This window comes from Carex rostrata, chromosome 5 (assembly GCF_964058835.1).
Source record: "Carex rostrata chromosome 5, lpCarRost1.2, whole genome shotgun sequence".
Taxonomy (NCBI): Eukaryota; Viridiplantae; Streptophyta; class Magnoliopsida; order Poales; family Cyperaceae; genus Carex; species Carex rostrata.
Genome location: NC_135922.1, coordinates 7,622,715 through 7,644,010, shown reverse-complemented (window position 1 = coordinate 7,644,010; position 21,296 = coordinate 7,622,715). Strand labels below are relative to the sequence as shown.

At 31.8% G+C, this 21,296-nt stretch overlaps 1 protein-coding gene and 1 pseudogene across 1 annotated transcript; both read left to right on the top strand.

Moving 5' to 3' along the window:
• The window catches only part of LOC144553791 (uncharacterized), an 87,927-nt pseudogene extending 87,168 nt beyond the window's left edge, over positions 1 to 759 (top strand).
• A 13,033-nt stretch (positions 760 to 13,792) lies between these two features.
• LOC144554833 (4-hydroxybenzoate geranyltransferase 2-like) lies at positions 13,793 to 18,305 on the top strand. The gene is made up of 8 exons (XM_078303185.1): positions 13,793 to 14,193; positions 15,087 to 15,222; positions 15,315 to 15,436; positions 16,083 to 16,152; positions 16,566 to 16,718; positions 17,126 to 17,261; positions 17,524 to 17,620; positions 18,104 to 18,305. The coding sequence occupies exons 1-8, from the start codon at positions 13,841 to 13,843 to the stop codon at positions 18,171 to 18,173; spliced, it is 1,137 nt and encodes a 378-aa protein (XP_078159311.1). The 5' UTR covers positions 13,793 to 13,840; the 3' UTR covers positions 18,174 to 18,305.
• The last annotated feature ends 2,991 nt before the right edge of the window (positions 18,306 to 21,296 follow it).

The window sequence follows — 21,296 nt, the reverse complement described above, 5'->3', positions numbered from 1 at the left end:
CTTTGACGCCCAGTGTTCTAAAGCTTTAGATCGTCTGGCCCTCGGCAGTTCCCAGTACCGGTTGGGACGAGGGGTAAGTGACGTTGTACTATGATTGTGATTGTATGTGACTTGTGTATCGGAGGCATTACCCAGGGGGTAACGCGTTTGGATGGTCAATTCGCTTTATATGTATTTTTTAGAACCAGACTTTTAATTAAACGGTTAGGCCTGTATCTACCAGATATTCTGAAACCGAGTAAACCAAATATTGTGTGATTGAATTTCATCTTGGCAATTCCTAACTTGTGATTTCATTTGGATATATATATGTTGTTGGATTTCTGCATTCATGTTTACAAATGGTTATGAATTGATCTGGACTTTATTTGTGTTTCATTTTGAATATAATCTGTGATTGCAAGTCCAGGGATTATTTTGTGGCAATTATCGCACTGAGAATTCAATTCTCATCCCCTTTTTGGGTAATATTTTCAGGTTCCGGTTCGGTGGATCCGAGAGAGACACGAGGACGGTAGACCCTGGTTTCACCTCTACATAGCTTGTCTGGTATTGTGACATTAGAGATTATGTGTATAGTTATGTTTTGGTTGTATATATATATTCTCTGTGTCATTTGGTGATGCGTATCCATTGAGATACGGGTTTTGTATACTGAAACCTGACCAGATGGGATTTGAGATCTGTTTATGTTACTTATTTGCTTTGTTTGCGTGTTATGTTTTCTTTCTATCATATCGTAATTGCCTAGTAGGTATACGGGCAACCGTATGCCTACGGCAGGAGCACCTGTCGCGCCTCGTGGGGCACCGGGGTGTGACATATATAGTCCAGAGTACATTGTTTTCATATTTTTAATTATGATCTTCTGGTCATTCTTAATAGATGTGATATGAAGATACTCACAATTTTTCACATTCATAGTTTCAAAATGATAATCATTCTTTCGAATATCTTTAAAGCTTAGTAGATTTCTTCTAAGCATACTTGAATATAAGGCATCATCTATTATTAATTTTGTTCCTTGAGGTAACAAAAGACAAGCTCTTCTGGAGCTTTATATTAAATTAATTGTGTTAGATGTAGTGTGAATATTAGCCTAATGATAGGGTGGAAATCAATGTTTATAATATTTATAACCCTAATGTTGACTCTACTGTCGATTCACAAGCGTATGAATCTATCGTATAGTATAGATAGGGGGTGTCGATCCGCAGGGATGGTGTATTAAGAGATCTAAGATGTAAACTAAGTTCTAGGTTATCGGTTCCTTTAGGTTGGTTGATTGTGTTTTGGTTTATTGATTGTTAGTGGCTCAGTTGTAATGTTGTATTACAACAGAGAAATAGTAATAGATTAAGTGTTTAGAAGATGACCTTCTAGGGAATCAGACATTCTATCATTCAAACTTATTTAATCTAGGTTCTGGTTGTTATAACAATTGTGCACAATCTATCACCAACCGCATGATACTGCTAATACCTATCAATTGTAAAGTTACTCAATAGCATGTGGCTCTATCACCATCCGCACACGACTGGGTAAACCGTACAAGGGCTGGTTTCTGCTCCAGTCGGAATCGTACACAATTTGGCCTAAACCGCACACGCCCTGCACTAGTATCAATGCAATCTGAGAGTTGCTAATCTTATTTTAGTGTTGATCTCCTATCAGTCTCACAACACCCTAACTGAGTAAGTCCTTGTCAGGTACTTAGTACAATTGCATGAAGATTAATGATAAGTCCTAATTACTAATATTTCATAATACCAATAATCAAGATTACTTCACTATTAGTCATAGAATGCGACGTTCGTCCGCTAAACCATATCCTAATAGGTTCCTTATTGTAGACCGAATACAAGCGGGCACCCTTTCGGTCTATTCTACTTGTATCTAAGATACTTATATTCTTAGAGTATTGGTTAACCTCCCAATTAAGGGTATGAATGGATTGTACACTCCATACATACAAGGTCACTTTAAACACACAATAAGCAAGAATATAAGGCATAAATCTCAGTAAGAATTCAGATCATAGTGCAATGATAATATAAATGAACAACTAGATTAAACTCATAAGTTATATCTGTAACTGTTGTTCTGGCAATTTTTGCGTGCGGATGCCTGAGTCGCATACGGTTTGGCTGTGAACCACATGGACGACATAACTGTTTGCGGTAGCACTTATGGGTAGCATGCGGATGAAGGCATCCGTGCAGCTGAGGCTGAATGTCAGAATTGCATCGTTTTATGTCTATTTTTGCTCCAATATAATTGAAAATCTGCAATTCTCTAAAATCAAGTGAAATAACAAAAATTAATCTGATTCTCTAAAAAATAAGCAATTGCAACTCGATAAATGGCAATAATATAGGCTAAGTGATAGGGAAAATAACAACTTATTTCACCCCTATCACCAAACCAAGATGCAATTGTGAAAAATATTTCTTAATTTTCAATATGGTATTAGTTGTTCCACTGTCTACCAGACATGGATCTTCATTACTTATCATTGCGTCAGCCATTTTCCTTTAAAATGCAAGAATAAAAATAAACTACATTTATTAATGAAACTTGTTTGCATATAAAAAAAATAGAAGTGAACTAAAATTTTATTAAACATAAACATAAACTTCTATACTATATTTTCTCCCTAAGTAATAATATAAATTTCTTCATTTACATTCTGAAAGAAATCTGATACATCAAGATGTGTTACCATATGACATTCATTGTTGGGGTCATTTTCAATCAAATTAGTTTCCACTTTTTTTTTCTTAATTGAGACTTCATAAAGCTCTACAAAATTGTTTGGCGTACAACAAATATGCGACCAATGAATTGTCATCAAATATCTGAAACAAACAACTTCGTGATGTTTTTCTTTCTCATTTTTCATTAATACATATTTACAACGTCAGGTTATTACTACTATAACTTCGAGTTATGATGAATGAAAAATAAGATAAATTCAAACTTTGTGAGATTTTTCATATGTTCTACAAAATAAATATGTATTAATTTCAGGTTATTAATGTCATAACTTCAGGTTACGATAAATTAAAAGAGTGATAAAAAAAAAGTAAATAAAAAATATGTAAATTGACTAAAGAGAAATAAATTTAAATATATTAATAACTTCACGTTATAATAAAATATTTATTTAATAACTTCTAGTTATTAAATTGCTTGACTACATAATTCTAGAATTTAATTTGAAATAACTTCGGGTTATATTTTCATCTAGTGATCTATAATAATTTCTGGTTATTACATTGATTTTATATGAAAAATTCTAATAAAACTTCAAGTTTTTAATTGGGAATAACTTTAGGTTATTATTCTTCTAGTGGCCTATAATAACTGCTGTTTATTATATTAGTTTTATACTAAATTTTCTAATAGAACTTCATGTTCTAAATATAAATAGTTCCTAGTCAAAATAGATAGTTTCTGGCTGAAATAACTATGCAAAAAAAGTATGTTCGGCCAAGGCCGAAATAGACAATTCCTGGCCGAAGCTAAGATCAAAACAGCTGTGTATAAAAACATTTCTAACAATAACTTCAAGTCATTTTTTTATTTGGAAAATACGAACTTCAAGTTCTTTAGAAACTTTTAGTTGTGTTAATAACTTCAGATTATTACTCTTATTATTATATTCAGGTAATACAAACTTCAGGTTCTTGATAAACATTTAGTTTTGATAATAACTTTACGTTATTATTCCATCATACACTACAAGGAATGATTCTTATAAAATAAAACAAATATAATAAAAAATTGATTGAAATTTAAATTAATGAAAGATATAATAATTAATCACAAATTACTTATAATAGGATTACTTTGCAACTTCCTCTAAAAAGTCGTGCTGATAACGTTTTGTAAAATTAAAATGAAGTTGCAACAAAAGTAAGTAAATAACAAGAGAGAAAGAGAGAAATAACATAATTTTATTCTCTTCTAATTGTATTATCTAAGACTTTGTTCTTTATTTACAAAACCATTATTTATAAGCTACAAAGAGATGTTAGAATAATAAAGGAGAATGAATGCCAAAGGTAGTGGGATAATGGAGCAATCAATTGAGGATTAATATTAGAAGTTTTAACATGAACATCCACATAAATTCTATTTTATAACAAATTCCTCATTTCGTGCCATTTCAATGCCCTGCTTTTAATTCTAGCCTCCTCTCTATCTAACCAAATTAATATATATGTTCACCAAGAACCAATAGAACCGATAGAAGCAATTAAAATTTGAGCTCTATTTCAACAACTTGTCCAAAAGATGCACTACTTCTTGACAAATCAATTAAATTTATCCTCTATGTCTGCTGCCTATTTGTTTATCCATATTGTCTCTTCAATTCACACACTTTTGATAATCTCTCTATCTGTTAGGATTTAGGCGTCGTTTTTCCCTATCTTTTTTTTTTCTTTAACTCTTGATGATCTCTCAATCTCTCTGATCACTTTGTAGATCGTAAGACTAATCGACCTAGGTAGAGTTTTGGATTTGTTGGGTTGTCCGTGTGACCGACCACCCTTGTTACTGATTTTTTTTGCGACATGATTTGGAAGAAAATTCCTGTAAATTTGTTTCGTTGGTAGTTTTTCTTACGTTGCCCTCTTTTTTTTTTTTTTTTTTTGCTGAGATTCAAGTTGCCTGTTTTATAATTGTCTAGGGACATCTCAAGATGATTGGAGTCCAACGAATCTGATGTACCCTAAAAAGTTGCTAGTTAATTTGCTTATGCCAAATTCATGCATGGGCTCTCAAGATAATTTGGATATGATGTATTAAACTTCAATATAATATTCTACTTTGAAAACCATGAATTTTGATATGAAATATGGTCAATATCTCAAAAGAATTCATTTTATATAAATAAAAAATGGCTTTGATAACATTATGGGTACACACTGTGGGTGACACATAGCAAAATCACCCCTGTACATTTCTACGTACAAATTGGAGCTGCACAAAAGCTCTCTAACTAAGATATCAATAGTTGCATTTTGAACTTTTTTAAGACTTGATTTAAACACTTTATATGATCTGTATAAAGATTTGTGACGAGTACTTTTTAGTTCTGTTAAATGAGATATAAATAATTAATTGTACTTTATATTGTTTAAAGACTTGATAAGTTAGATATAAAAACTGAATTTGCTAGTTATAAAGACTTCGGACAAATAAATACATACAATTTAAACATTTTAAAGACTTGATATTAAGACTTAATATACTAAGCCTAGATATTTGATATATATATGGTAGCATCAACGCTCTTTTAAATGTCATTCCATTCAAAAGTCGCTAATTAAATAATTTGACTGAAGATAGAGTCTGCAAGACTGTTATGATGTTTCTGAAAAATATTGGTAATATTAATTAAAATCTTAACTCCTAAATTTACCGTTAACGAAAACTTCGCTACATCCATGAATTTGCATACATCTGTCCGAGGAAGGTGGAAGCAAAAGATTTTCTCTGAAAGACCATAGTAACAAATGAACTATTCAAGTTCAGTTCGGCGAGGTCAAAAGTTTGTGATTAGAAAATTATTCGGATATAATTTGAGAATAATTCGGAATTATCTGAACTAAAAATTTTAGTCCTGCAAGAGAGCAAAGAAACAAAAATAAATGTTCTGGGAAAAATTAAGAAAAAATTCATAGAAGTTGGGAAAAGTTCATAAAATTCGCGAATTATTCAGATTCAATTCGGTCAAAAATAATTAGATGAGAGTAAACACTAGGACCAATTTTGTATACATGCCATGCAGCTTACGTACGCTACCTCTTTGACAAAGTGACATCTTTGAATCTTTGATATCTATATATTATGACTTCAACTTTTGGTTTACCAAACGTTAGAGCTATTCATAATTAGATGGAGACGTTAATTTTTGGTCTATTAATCTGACTTTATTTGTACAGATAAGCATGAAATGCCCAATCTGTAGAATTTGTGGCAAAACAATTAGTAAACAGAATGCAATTATCGGTCAATTCTTCTGAATTTTCATGAGTGTATGTATGGACCAAATTCGGGGCAAAAATATAGTCAATAAACTTAGTAGAAACGGAAGAATACATGCGCAGTCAAAACCCTTTATTGATCTCCAAGTCAGTCTTTCACATAGTCACAATATTTTTATGAATTTGCATACAGGGGCCCGAGGAAGGTAGAACCAAAAGATTTTCTTGGAAAGATCATTGTGACAGATGAATTATTCGAGCTATGTTTTGTAAGGTAAAAAATTTATGATTAGAAAATTATTCAGACTTGCATGAGAGCAAAAAACAAAAAATGTTATGAGAAAAATTCGGGAATGTTTTTGGAAAAGTTCGTAAAATTTGTGAATTATTTGAGTATAATTCGATCAAAGTTTGGTAAACCGAATAATTTGATGTTTGATTAGGAATCACCAAAAATCAAATTATTTGTGAATCTTGTGGCAATGTGAAAAACTGACTTGGAGATCAATAAAGGACTTTGACTGCACATGTATTCTTCCGTTTCTGATAAGTTTATTGACTAATTTTTTCCCCCCCGAATTTGGACCATAGACGCACTCATGAAAATTCAGAAGAATTGACTGACAATTAAATTCTGTTGACTAATTGTTTTGCCAGAAATTCCACAGATTTTTTATCGACAAAAGTTTTATTTGAGAGAAAAATATTTTCACTAATTACATTCTATGTTTAAAAAACTTCTCTAATTATTTATTTCGCTTAAGTTAATCTCTTAGTTAAACTAATTATGTTTTAAGTCACTTTTTGAGTCCAAATATATTTTTAATAATTTTCTTATTATTTTAATTTAATTAAATTCCGGCATTTTCTAATGACTTGGGCTTTTGGGTTTTTTTCAATTATATATACCCATATATAATGTACCTCATAATATATATATATATATATATATATAGAGTTGGGCTAAAATGAGTCATGGAGTAAAACAAATTTGTGCTCTATGGCACTATATTTCTATTTTGAAAATTCAAACAACCGATTCGAACCGCTCAACATGATCTCCATATTGAAATGTGCTTGGAGACCAAATTTTACATTTTTTGGACTTTTTTTACTATTTATTAAGCCACATTGAAAATCGCTGATCCGACGGTCCATAAATTTTTAATGTTTTTTACTGTTCACAACGAAACAGTGATTTTCAAAGTGGCTTAATAAATAGTAAAAAAATTCCAAAAAATATAAAATTTAGTCTCCAAACACATTTCAATATAGAGAATATGTTGGAAGGTTCAAATCGGTTGTTTGGATTTTCAAAATTAAAATATGGCGTGGAGTACAAATGTGTTTTACTCCATGGCACACTTAAGTCAACCTCATATATATATAGTAAGGCTACCATACTAATAGTCAATCCAAGCTGTGGAACATGATCTCTATATTTAGAGTATAAGGGACAATTACATTTTAAATATATTTTCAATAAAGAGACATTTCTTTGTTCTTAAAGTTGTCCCTTTAATAAAATATAATTGTCCATTTATTACAAAATATGTAGAGAAAAGTGATAATTTATGAAAATGATAATATAATTGTCCCTTTAATAGTTTAAAATATAATTGTCCTTTTATCAAAATTTAAATCGTTATAGTTTAAATTACTAAATTTCAATGATTACAATTTTTGAAATTAATTTGTAAATATTAAAGTTTTCAAAAATAAAGGCATGCATGTTCTAATCCTATAAGGGACACATTTTATGTAGTTTGCTTATATATATGAGGAGGGATATCACTTACAACATCTTACAACAATTTGATTTTACGATTTTTAATGTCCAGTCAGTCGATCCAAAACGTTCAACATGATATCTATAATAAAATATACTTGGAGGTTAAATTTTACATTTTTTTTATTTTTTTACTATTTTTTTGACTTTTAATTAGAGGACAACAAGTATTACCCTTTCAGCTTCTGCCAAGCTAATTACTTCTAAAAAAAGTATTAATTACCCTTTAGAACATCCCATCGATTCAAAAAAATTCAGAGTTGGTATTGATCAAACTAATACTGACGGCTCAACTACATCACAGATAGTAAAGATTACCACATCTGCACCATCGGTGCAATAGCCCAACCGATGTCGCAAAGTCAATTAATACCAACGGTTGGATATAAAACACCGATAGAAAATGTGCGGTCCATCAGCGCCATCGGTTTGTTAAACGTCAACCAATGGTAAAAATTCAATGTAATTACAATGCTGCCACTTGTAACGTATACCATCTGTGCGGAAGCACATCCGATGGTAAAGGGTTGATGGTAAATGTGTATTTTATAGTAGTGACATTTTTGGGTACAAATTGGAGCTGCAGAAAAGCTCACTAACTAAGATATCAATAGTTGCATTTTAAACTTTTTATTGACTTGATATGATATGTATAATGATTTGGGACAACTTTTTACTTTTGTTAACTGAGACAAAGAATTGCAATTTGTATCTTTTAAAGACTTAATAAGCTAGATATAAAGACTGAATTTGCTAGGTATAAAGACTTTGGATGAGTAATCTCTAGTGTCTTTAACTGAGATATAAAAAAATACAATTTAAACATTTTAAAGACTTGATATTAAGACTTAATATACTACGGGTAGAGATTTGATATGTAGCAACAACGCCCTCATAAATGTGGTTCCATTCAAAAGTCGCTAGTTAAATAATTTGACTGGAGATGGAGTTTGCAATATTGCTATCATGTTTCTGAAAAACATTAGTAATATTAATTAAAATCATAATTCCTAAATTTACCGTTAATGAAAACTTCGCTACATCTATGAATTGCATACAACGGTCCGAGGAAGGTGGAACCCAAAGATTTTCTTTGAAAGACCATAGTGACAAATAAATTATTCGGATTCAGTTTGGCGAGATCAAAAATTCATGATTAGAAAATAATTTGGATATAATTCATTAGAGATTATTTGAACCAGAAATTTTAGTCCTGCAAGAGAGCAAAACAAAAAAAAACAAAACAAAATATGTTATGAGAAAAATTCGGGAAAAGTTCGTAAAATTCGCGAATTATTCGGGTTTAATTTAGTCAAAGTTTGGTATACTGAATAATTCGGTGTTCGGTTGGGCATTACTAACAAAACAAATTTTTCACGAATAATTTTCGAATCTTGTGACAATGTGAAAGACTGACTTGGAGATCAATAAAGGGCTTTCACTGCGCATGTATTCTTCCGTTTCTACTAAGTTTATTGACTATTTTTTGGCCCCGAATTTGGTCCATACATGCACTCATGAAAATTCAGAAGAATTGACCGACAATTACATTCCGTTCACTAATTGTTTTGCCACAAATTCTGCAGATTTTTTACGAACAAACGTTTTTTTCGAGAGAAAAATATTTTTCACTAGTTACATTCCATATTTAAAAAACTTCTCTAATTATTTATTTCGCTTAAGTTAATCTCTTAGTAAAACTAATTATGTTTTAAGTCACTATTTAAGTCCAAATATATTTTTAATAATTTTCTTATTATTTTAAGTTAATTAAATTCCGGTATTTTCTAATGACTTGGGCTTTTGGGTTTTTTTCAATTATATATACCCATATATAATTTATATATATATATAGAGAGAGAGAGAGTTGAGCTATGGGGCATTGCAATGTATATGACATCTTGTACATTGGACAACAAATTATTGGTTTTGATTTTCAAAACAACTGATTCAAACCGCGCGTTCAATTTAATATCCATGCTAAAATATACTTGGAGACCAAATTTTATATTTTTTGGAATTTGTTTGCTATTTTTTTAGAATTTTTTAAAATCGTTGTTTTTCTTTGATCCAAAATTTTCTAAAAACAACAATTTTCAAAAATTATAAACAAATAGTAAAAAAATCCAAAAAAAATATAAAATTTGGTCTCCGAGCACATTTCAATGTGGAGAACATATTGAGCTAGTTAAATCGACTATTTGAACTTTGAATCTAATGTTTTACATCCAATGTACAAGAGGACCATACATTGCAATGTACCATAGCACATCTCTCTCTCTCTCTCTCTCTCTCTCTCTCTCTATATATATATATATATATATATATAGAGATAGGCTATGGTGCATTGCAATGCATAGGCCATGGTGTGCATTGGACCATAAATCACCGATTCAAAGTCCAAATGACCGATCCAAACCGTTCATCTTGTTCTCCATATTAATATGTGCTTGGAGACCAAATTTTATATTTTTTGGAATTTTTTTACTATTTATTAAGCCACTTTGAAAATCGCTGATCCAACGGTGGCTTCTGATTTTACTGTTCCAAACAGTCACCGTTGGATCAGCGATTTTCAAAGTGGCTTAATAAATAGTAAAAAAATTTCAAAAAATGTAAAATTTGGTCTCCAAGCACATATTAATATGGAGAACAAGATGAACGGTTTGGATCGGTCATTTGGACTTTGAATCGGTGATTTATGGTCCAATGCACACCATGGCCTATGCATTGCAATGCACAATAGCCCATCTCTATATATATATACATATATGTAAATATACATACACATATGTATATCTATATATCTATATGTGTGTGTATAGGTTGGCTAATATACCAACGTTGGTATATATAGAGAGAGTAGTTCGTTATACCAAGTGGGTTTTGTGATTTCGAATTCCAAATAATGGATTTTAAATGTTCAACGTGTTTTCTATATTTAAATGTGCTTGGAGATCAAATTTTAAATTTTTTGGAATTTTTTTTATATATTTTTGAAAATCACTGTTTCAAAAAAAAAAAAAACCGTAAAAATTTTCAAAAATATGTAAAATTTGGTCTCCAAGCTCATTTTAATATGATAAACATGTTGAGCTTTTCAAAACGATTATTTGGAGATCGAAATAATAATACCCACTTAGTATAACAAATACTAAGGTTGGTATATTAATTAGCCAACCTCTCTCTCTCTATGTATGTATATACTAGTAATCGTGCCCGTGCACAGCAACGGAAGCAAATTATGTAGTAGAAATCATTAAGCTCCTTAATAAGGAGGAGAGATAATTTAAATCAAATTTGTAGTGAAAAATAGTTAAATACTATATTTATCTACAAGATAACACATGTGAACTCTAGTGTAGTGGTAAGAATTTTGGCACCAACAGAACCCAACTGGGTTCGAATCCCGCCTTCAGCAGAAAAAAAAGAAAAAGGGTGCGCTGTGCACAGGCTCGGTCCGCAGGTGCCGTGCGTGGTTCAGAGGCGCGTTCCACGGGTGCGACGCGCGATCTACGGGCACTGGGATCATATGCGGTGCGACCAGTGCATACTTAAGTGTTGAAGCTCATAATTTGGAAAATTCATTTATGTGCGATCTGGAAATTCAACAGCTGAGCATCATTCCGAAAAAAAAAACAGTAAATCAGGACCCTTGCAGAATCTAGACATTAAGCTCCTTAATAAGGAGGAGAGATATATATATAGAGGATGGTTAAAATGCACCCTCCATTTTGTGCTCCTAACGTGCACCCTCCTCTGATATCTTCATTTTTAAAGTTCAAATAGTCGATTTGAACCTTCCAACGTGTTCTTCATATTTTTTAGAAATTTTTTACTATTGTTTCAGAATTTTGATTAAACTAAACAATAATAAAAAATTCAGCAAAGTGATGATTTTCAAAAATTCTTAAAAAATACTAAAAATTTTCCAAAAAATGTAAAATTTGGTCTCCAAGCACATTTTAATATGAAGAACACGTTGGAAGGTTCGAATCGACTATTTGAACTTTGAAAATGAAGATATGAGGGGAGGGTGCACGTTAGGAGCACAACAGGGAGGGTGCATTTTAACCCTCCTCATATATATATATATATATATATAGAGAGAGAGAGAGAGAGAGAGAGAGGTTGGCTAAGATCAAAGTGGTAGTTCCTGAGCTTTGGTGCTAACAATTAGTTTTTTCATTTTCAAAGTTCAAAACGTCGATTCGAACCGTTCAAGTTGTTCTCCATATTAAATTGTGCTTGGAGACCAAATTTTACATTTTCTGAATTTTTTTACTATTTATTAAGCCACTTTGAAAATCGTTGATCCAACGGTGGCTTAACAAAATAGTAAAATCAGAAGCCACTGTTGGATTAGCTGTTTTCAAAGTGGCTTAATAAATAGTAAACAAATTTAGAAAAATGTAAAATTTGGTCTCCAAGCACAATTTAATATGGAGAACAACTTGAACGGTTCGGATCAACGTTTTGAAATTTAAAAATTAAAAAACGAATTGGTAGCACCAAAGCTCAGGAACTACCACTTTGATCTTAGCCAACCTATATATATATGTGTGTGTGTGTGTGTGTGTGTGTACATATACATATATGTGGAGTAAGGCTTGGGTGCTATTGATAGCATAGAGGGCTACGGTGCTACGGTTCAATATTAGAGTTTTCAAAATCCTAATGGTCGATCCGAACCGTTCATCTTGTTCTTCATATTAATATGTGTTTGGAGACCAAATTTTACATTTTTTGGAAATTTTTTACTATTTTTTTAGCTAGGTAGAAAATCACTTGATCTAAAAAATTCTGCACCATTCAGATATTTGATTTTCTACCTATATAAAAAAATAGTAAAAAATTTTCAAAAAATGTAAAATTTGGTCTCCAAACACATATTAATATGGAGAACAAGATGAACGGTTTGGATCGACCGTTAGGATTTTGAAAACTCGAATATTGGGTCGTAGCACCGTAGCCCTCTATGCTATCCATAGCACCCAAGCCTTACTCCATATATGTGTACATATACATATATATATTTATGGATATACATATATGCATACATATAGATATATATACCTACATATAGAGGTTGGCTACTCTACTTCCATAAGCATATGAGGGCATATGCTTATAAGTTATTTTTAAGATTTTAATGTCCAAATGATCAATCTGAAGTACTCAACATGTTCTCAATACTATAATGTGCTTGGATACCAAATTTTATATTTTTTGAAATTTTTTTACAATTTTTTCAGAATTTTTAAAACAGGGTTTTTCATATTTTTTATTATTATTTTTAATATTTTTTATGACTGTTTTGAAAAATTCTGAAAAAATAGTAAAAAAATTTCAAAAAATGTAAAATTTGGTCTCCAAACACATATTAATATGGAGAACATGTTGAGCGCTTCAGATCAACCATTTTGACATTTTAAACATAAAAATAACTTATAAACATATGCTCTCATATGCTTATGGAAGTAGAGTAACTAACCTACATACATATATATGTCATATATATGTGTGTGAGTGTACACACACGTATACATATATATACTTGTATATTCGTACATACATATACATATATATACATTTCAAAAAGCCTGGCTGTTTAGGTAATATAAAAGCTGATAAGTAAAGCAGTGTCAGAGTATATATATAAACTAGAAGATAATATATTCCGGCATTTCTACAATTTTTTGTTAAATATTTCCAGAAAACAATTGTGTACACCTGTCAGATATTCGGTCAATGAAAGTTAATTTGAATCTTCTATGGAAATTAACTCATATGTGAAATATGTTTTGGGTTTCGTAAAGTAAATCACCAAGAATTTTCTACAATGAATCAATTCAATTTAGTTAATGTGTGTTTCTATCCCACACTTAAGAAATGAATTATCAGATTATATTAGTTAACTTGAGTGCCTAATTAACTGTCCATAAATACTCTTGATCCTAGCTTTAACACCATCTCATTACTAAGCACATACATACACATCAAGTACTATTATCCATCACTAATCTCTCTCTCTCTGCCACCCCTGCGTTCATCTATGGAGCTTTTGTCTGCTGCCTCCCTCAGCTTTCCTTACAAGCGAAGTACTGCTGTTAAATGTGCCACATTACACGACCAAAAAGTTAACTTAAACCATACCAATGTTTATGACAAATCAAGTAGCTTCAACCATGTAAGGTTTTCACTTCCTCTACCCAAAACTTTCCCCACTATCATTTCAGAAGGACGTCGTATGTTGTCATTGTCCCGAGGTGAGAAAATTGTCTGCCAGAGCACAGTGAGGCCAGTATGGCTAGATACCACCCTACCGGAGCCGTTGAGGCCATACTTTATGCTTGCTCGCCTAAACCGTGACATTGGGTGGTGGCTCCAAGTATGGCCGAGCTACTGGTACTGCACATTTTTCCCTTTGAAGTTTTTACTTTGTTTTCTTTTAAAGAAACTATAAAAGTCAGTGTAAATGAAAATTTAGAAGTTAGGTATAAATGAAATTTGCATAGGTAAATACTCATTTTGTGCATGGTTTGAATAATTGTTTGGGAAACTCGGCCGAGTCCGATCCGAGTTTCACCCGACTCTCGCGCCCATGCAATTTTTTCATCAAAACTCGATTGAACAGTGTATGACTCGGCCGAGTTATCCGATTTTTAAGCTGAGTTAGTCTGAGTCAGCCCGAGTCCTTTGGTTATTTTACATTTTTTTTCCTGGCCGTTGTTAATCTATGATTTCAAGTGACAAAAAAAAAATCAAATTATGCAAATATAATTTGAACTAGAAAAAAAAAACTCAAAATTTATGCTGCCAATGTAATCTTGCTTTTCTATGCATAAATTACAGCTAGTTTGCATAAAAAGTGTGTTCTATTGTAATGCTTATATTATATTAAATTATATTATATAATTAGCGGATTATTTGAGTATAATCCTTTTTCTACATAGTTTTCTTACAAATTATTATTTTTACCAATTTTTTCCTATATTTTGGCTACAAAACAAACTTCTGCCAAAATAAATCCGAGTTTCCGATCAGATTCTTCCGATTCCATGATGAAGTATCCGGTTCCAAGTTTCAGAACCATGGTTTGAATTGATGGCGATATAGTGCTACAAGCTTTTGCGCACATCTTTAACTTGTATAACTTGCTTCTTGTTAATTAATATCTACCTCCTGAGAAAATGTTATGAGAACATAATGTGTCAACCATCTCTGATGGTGATATATACTTTCAGTAAAGCTTAAAATTGCGATATGGTTGATTTGCATTGATTGTATGCACTATGCAGGTCAATTGTGCTAGCTACAAAACCTGGAGTACTTCCTGATTTAAGATTGATGATACTGCTAGGATGGATATCTCTTCTGATGCATACCTCTGGTTGCACCATAAATGATCTTCACGACATAGAATTCGACAAACAGGTAGTTAATAAGCTGTCGTTAATTTTGTCTCTCAAGTAACTAAATATTACAAAAAAGGTATTTAGTGCAATAGATTGTATTGGGGATTTTAGGTATCACGCAGCAAGAAGAGACCTCTGGCTTCGGGTGAGTTGACGCCCGTGCAAGGATGGAGCTTTTGGGTTTTTCAGCTTCTGCTCACGACACCAATTTTTCTTGTACACAACAAGCTATGGTATAAGGAATTACAAGTCCTCTTTCATTTCTTTCCAAATTAAAAGTGGTCTGTCTTCCTAAGTCTATTCCTTCAGGTCAATGTTTATCGATTGTGTATATCTATTTCTTATGGTCATTTGTTAGTAGTGGTGGAGTTATGACACTGGGGAACGATCATATTTTGCACTTATTTTGTTGGGTTAAAGGAAAAATTCCAATCCTTGTAGGTTTGGTATAGAAAAAAACTATATATTTTTCAGAATTTCTAATGAAAGATTTTTTTTTTTCTGACCAGAACCTTTGCTGTCTTACAGAAATATGTATATATAAAACTATTCGAAATTTAAAAAATGGCTGTTTTCATATCGATGTGATTTTCAAAATTTAAACAGATCACGTATCAATTTTGATTAATTTGATAATAAATTGGCCATAAGAAAACATTAATAAAACTTAGTTGTTAATTTTGAAAACCCTCAGTGGATGACTAATTGTTCTCAATTCTCACATTGCGCCAACTTATTGAGAAGACATTTATAATTTTATATTTTTTACAATTTAAACCGTCCTTGTGAACAATATAGTAAACTAACTTATTTAATTTCTGTGTAGACATTTGTAATAATTTATATATATTAATATTTTTTTTATTTAAACAATGACAGCATCGGACTTGCTGCTGCACATCATCTTTTGGCGTTTCTCTATCCTTTTCTGAAGAGAGTGACTTATTTGGTATATTATTGCACAATATATTTTTTTTTTCTGTTTAAAAGGAAAATTGTTTTTTACCCGCAAAGCAACTCTTACAATTTGCTAATTCCATTCAAAAAGAAAAACAAATGATGTTCATATGCTCTTTCAAATTCATATTTTCCTGAAATCTTTATAAAATTATTTTTGCCAGTTCTTTTCTTACAACTGAAATTGTCTCTTATTGACCAGCTGAAAGCTTCGTTCACATAATTATCAGCACCTTGTCAAAATTTGTTTAATTCAAAACTAAAATGAAAGACAAGTTAAATCTCATCTATTCCTCTTCCCTCAAACTACACTGGACATTGAACACCAATCCGGAGGAAAATTTCAATTCCAACACAAACAACCCATATCACTCTGTCAGTAAATTAATGTTATTAACAATGCAGCCTCAAGCTTTTCTCGGTGTAGCAGTAAATTGGAGCGCACTTGTTGGGTGGGCTGCTGTCAGAGGAAATTTCTCTGATATTGGAACTATACTACCTATATTCATCGGTGGTGTATTCTGGACACTTGTATATGATACCATATATGCCCATCAGGTCCCTGTAATTTCAGTTTCTAAATGTCCTCTAGTTCTAATTTAAATCTAACTTATTTGAAATCAGTTTTTTTCTTGTGTAATTGATTCAGTGTTTCACTGGATATTAGTAATATTAGATGAAAAAGGTGACCTAATTCAAAGGTTTAGAAAAGAGTAGTGTTAAGAACAAGCCATGTACTTGTGGGATGAAGAAATCATCAAATTGAGTATTGCATAGATAAGGTCTTGTAGAGGAAAGAATTAAAAAATTGACATATGATTCTTTGCTGAGTCTGTATATAACATTTTTTTTTAGACTTTCTCAGCAGAAGAAAGTTCAAAATTAAATGTTGTTTATTAAGCATAGAAATTTTGTTTATTTTCTTTGACAGTTATTGTTTTGTTGTGTTCCATATTGATTTGTAGGACAAAGTAGATGATGCCAAAGTGGGTGTTAAATCGACTGCATTGTTGTTTGGAGATTCGACACTGTATTGGAATTTGGGTTTTTCAGCCATCAGTATTTGTTGTTTGTTACTTGGAGGGTATAATGGTGGCCTTGGTATGACACTGTATTGCATCTTAATACCAGGCACAACAAATAAAAGATTTGTTGGAATTTGACAAGTTCAGTTAACCATCCTGCAAAAGACAAAAGCCAAAAAATTTATGCCCTAAAATACAAATGTATATATGAACTTGAACAGTACTGAAATGATCCAACTGATGGTAACACATTATGTTTAATGTGTTTTTAACCCAAGTATTTATTTTTATTATTCAAAAACGTTAATTAACTCATCCTGGTTGAATCCTTTTGTAAGGTTGGCCCTATTTTGCATCTATGGTCGCTGCGGCTGGCCAACTTTTGTGGCAGGTTTTGACGGTCGACTTGTCGAATCCCTCTGAGTGCAACAGAAAGTAAGTACGTTCAAGTATTCAACAATAATTAAATGAAATGCTTCTTAGCTCACTCTCATAAGTCATAACTTCTGATTGGTTATTTTTAAAAATGATAATCATTGTCAAAAGTAAATTAAATTTCATAATAACAGTTGTTGCTTATCTAAAAAGGCCTCAACTTAGACATGTAAATCTCAATTGTGGAATAAGCTTCTATTCTTTAGTATGAGATCGGGGATCAATAAGAACCAAACATTTTTGTCTGGCACAAATTGTTCACAAGAAGGGTATATTGATGGACACGTCCACTAGCTCTAGCAAGATGCATTGGAGCAAAAGTATCTTGCAGCAATGCTTAAGAGCTTAAGCGTAGGGAAAATAAACATACCAGTGTTGGAAAAATAAATAAACCATTTATAGCTGGCAAATTACTTTTTTTCTTGAAGAAATATGCATATGAAGGGTTTCACTAAACTTTCATCTTCCTTCAAAAATTTGAAGATTTGTTTCCAACAAATGGTTTGGAGCGATCATCTTCACCGGAATGCTCCTTGGCCGGCTTGCACCTTGAGAAGTGTCCATGGGGCATAGGGAGTTCATATAGACAGTGTTAGAAGATGTAGACTGGATTTTCTCTCCACCAAGCAACGAAGGATCTATAGAAGATTTGGCAAGCTAAGAATAATAAAAGATTTAGTTAAATATTTAGTACGAACTGGAGGGGAAAGCTATTAGTTTGTTGAAGAGTTTTAAACCATGCACATCAGCAGAAATAACAACATAAGCGCTGATGTGTCTCGCTGTAGTTAATAAGTAATATCTAGGCTATAGAAATTTGTAATTCATGTTGTAATCTCATCGCCTATAAAAGGCTAACAGATTTACCATCTTGAATTATGAATTGAATGAATAATTTTCAGTTTGGTCTCTTCGTCTTTACCTCAGTTTCCACCGAGATTTATTGTTACCATATTAAAAAAAAAAAACAAATCAAAACACCCTAGATTCTGAGGAATACAAGATTTACCTAGACCGCATTGAATATGTGGCTCTAATTAATGGGGTCCACAGAGTCAGTCTGCAACCTCAGACTTGGGTCCACAGATTGACTCTGCGGCCCCAAACTTCTTTTTTCTTAGAATATTTAATAACTAAAAAATATAATTTCATAATTTTCAATATGACATTGATTGAAACCATGCGCAGCCACACATCTTTTGAGCTCATTATAAAATAATATATTTATTCTTACTTTCAAATGAGACGGATATTGCAGGCCACACATTCTTTGAGCTTCAATATAAATTCATGTAGATTCTCACCAAATGACAGGGAGTTTTTGAACCTCATTTATTATATAATAATATAAATTCTCAAAAGATAAAACATAAATTGATCTTATGTGGCTTAATATTTAGGGCTTCATTTATAACAAGTTGGTATCAAGATTGCTTTCTTTTATAAGGAAAGATCGTCATATAATTATACAAAGAAAATTTTAATGAGAATGAACTTTTAATATTGACAATAACTTTACTTATTTATTTTCTTATTATATATAAATAACTCTGGTCATCTTAATTAAAAGTAAGAAATTTAAAATTTCTTATTTTGAGAAACAATCAAATCTAATTTAAAGTGCAACAAGAAATCAACACATATGCTTGCACAAATAAGAATCCATAATCCATCAAAGCAATGTTGCATCAAATCAATCTGGACTCCGTATCATTACATATAGTGATTTTTTTTGTTTATTATTACTAAATTTTCTGTAAAAAAATAAAAAATTGGGGCCACAGAGACAATCCATGGACCTCGATAATTGCAGTCGCAGAGCCAATCTGTGGTCTAGGTAAAACTCAAATTCCCCAAAATCTGAAGTGTTTTGGTTCATTTTTTTTTAATATGGTAACAATAAAAATTTCAGCAGTTTCCATTATTGCTTCTTTCAGCTTTGCTCAAACTAACTCAAACCTCACACTCTATTCTCAATTTACCAATCTTTTTAGCGTGCCAGTATCAGTCACATATCACTTTCTCTATTCTGTGGATCTTCCCAGTTGGTAGGCCAGATCTCCGTCTCTATCTTTCAATCTCAAAAAAGTCCTCTATCTCTATCTTTCAATCTCAAAAAAAAGTGTGAACTGCAGATTACAATTTAATACCTCGAAAAATGTGAACCCTGCATAAATTTTAATTTGTAGTTTATCCCTCTCTGTACATCAAAATCGTATAGTGCATATTATTTTTTTGTGTGAATGTTAGGCACTCGTTAATATGAGTATACACTTTGATTTAGCAAATTAAGAAACTAAAATACATGTTTTTTAATTTAATGAAAATCATTTTCTAGCAAATTAATTATGAATGAATATGAATTAATACCAAAATGTTTAATACCAAAGATTTTTCGGAATGTTATAACTAATATACTTGAAAATTATATCAACTAGTTTGTGCAGATTTTTGTTTTATACGCCATGATCATATATTAAAAAAAAATCAATAAAATTACCTTCACGTGTAGGGCTCAAAACGGATTTGGATAAAGAGAGAGATTAGTTGAAAATTATTCAAAGCGGCGCTCTGTCTCGAATCGAACGAGACAGAGAGAGGCGAACAGAGAAATGGTTAACGGGTTAGCTGAAATTAAATCCATGACTCATATGACCCGTTCAGAGATAACAATCATTCTCTCCAAGCTCTGCGGGCTTTTGAATAATAAGTCCAACTCAGGTTCTTCTAAAATCCCATATTAAGTAGGCCGAACAAATGAACTTAATCTAAGCCCAAATCAGAAAAAATATGTCATACCAAATAAAAGAGCTGTTATAAACCAAGTTCAATATGAACCCGAAAATAGTATTATAAAGCAAAAAAAATGTACAAATTTAGGGAGTTTAAATCAAGAGTACTCCAACAATAATTTGGATTGGATTTTAGACTCCGGTGCAACTGACCACATGACCGGAAACAAAAATATATTGAGAATTATCTGGCATCGGAAAGGTACACCAAGGAAATTAAGATATAGTTTTCAGAAAAAAAAATTGCATCTTCAAGTAGTTGCATACAGTGATGGAGATTGGGCAAGATGTGTGATGCATCCACGATCAACTGTAGGATATTTTACCTTCATAGGAGGTAATTTGGTCACTTGAAAATAAAAAACCAGAATGTAGTGACTCTCTCAAATGCTGAGTCAGAATTCCGAGGAATGGTCAAAGCAATTTGTGAGTTACTGTGGCTAAAGAAATTTTTAATGGAATTAGGATTTGAACCACAATCTGAGATGAAATTATTTTGCGATAACAAAGTAGCCATAGATATTTCTCACAATCATGTACAACAAGATAGAACAAAGGATGTAGAAATTGACCGACATTTCATTAAAGAAAAATTATATGAATGCCATTTGTGCGATCTAATGAGCAATTTGCAGATGTACTAACCAAACCTGTGTCAAGTACATTGATGAGTCAATTAACAGGCTAGGAATGAAGGACATATACATATCAGCTTGAGGGGGAGTGTCGAATAAAGCAAGCTGGAACGAATTGAGAAACAGAGCAGAGAAAATATGGCATCCAAGAATAGGAAAGCAGGAAGTAAAAGGAAAGACATATCAGCATATTGGAGTAATCAGAATGTAATTATATTGTAGTTAGGCAATACTGCTGGTATAATCTAA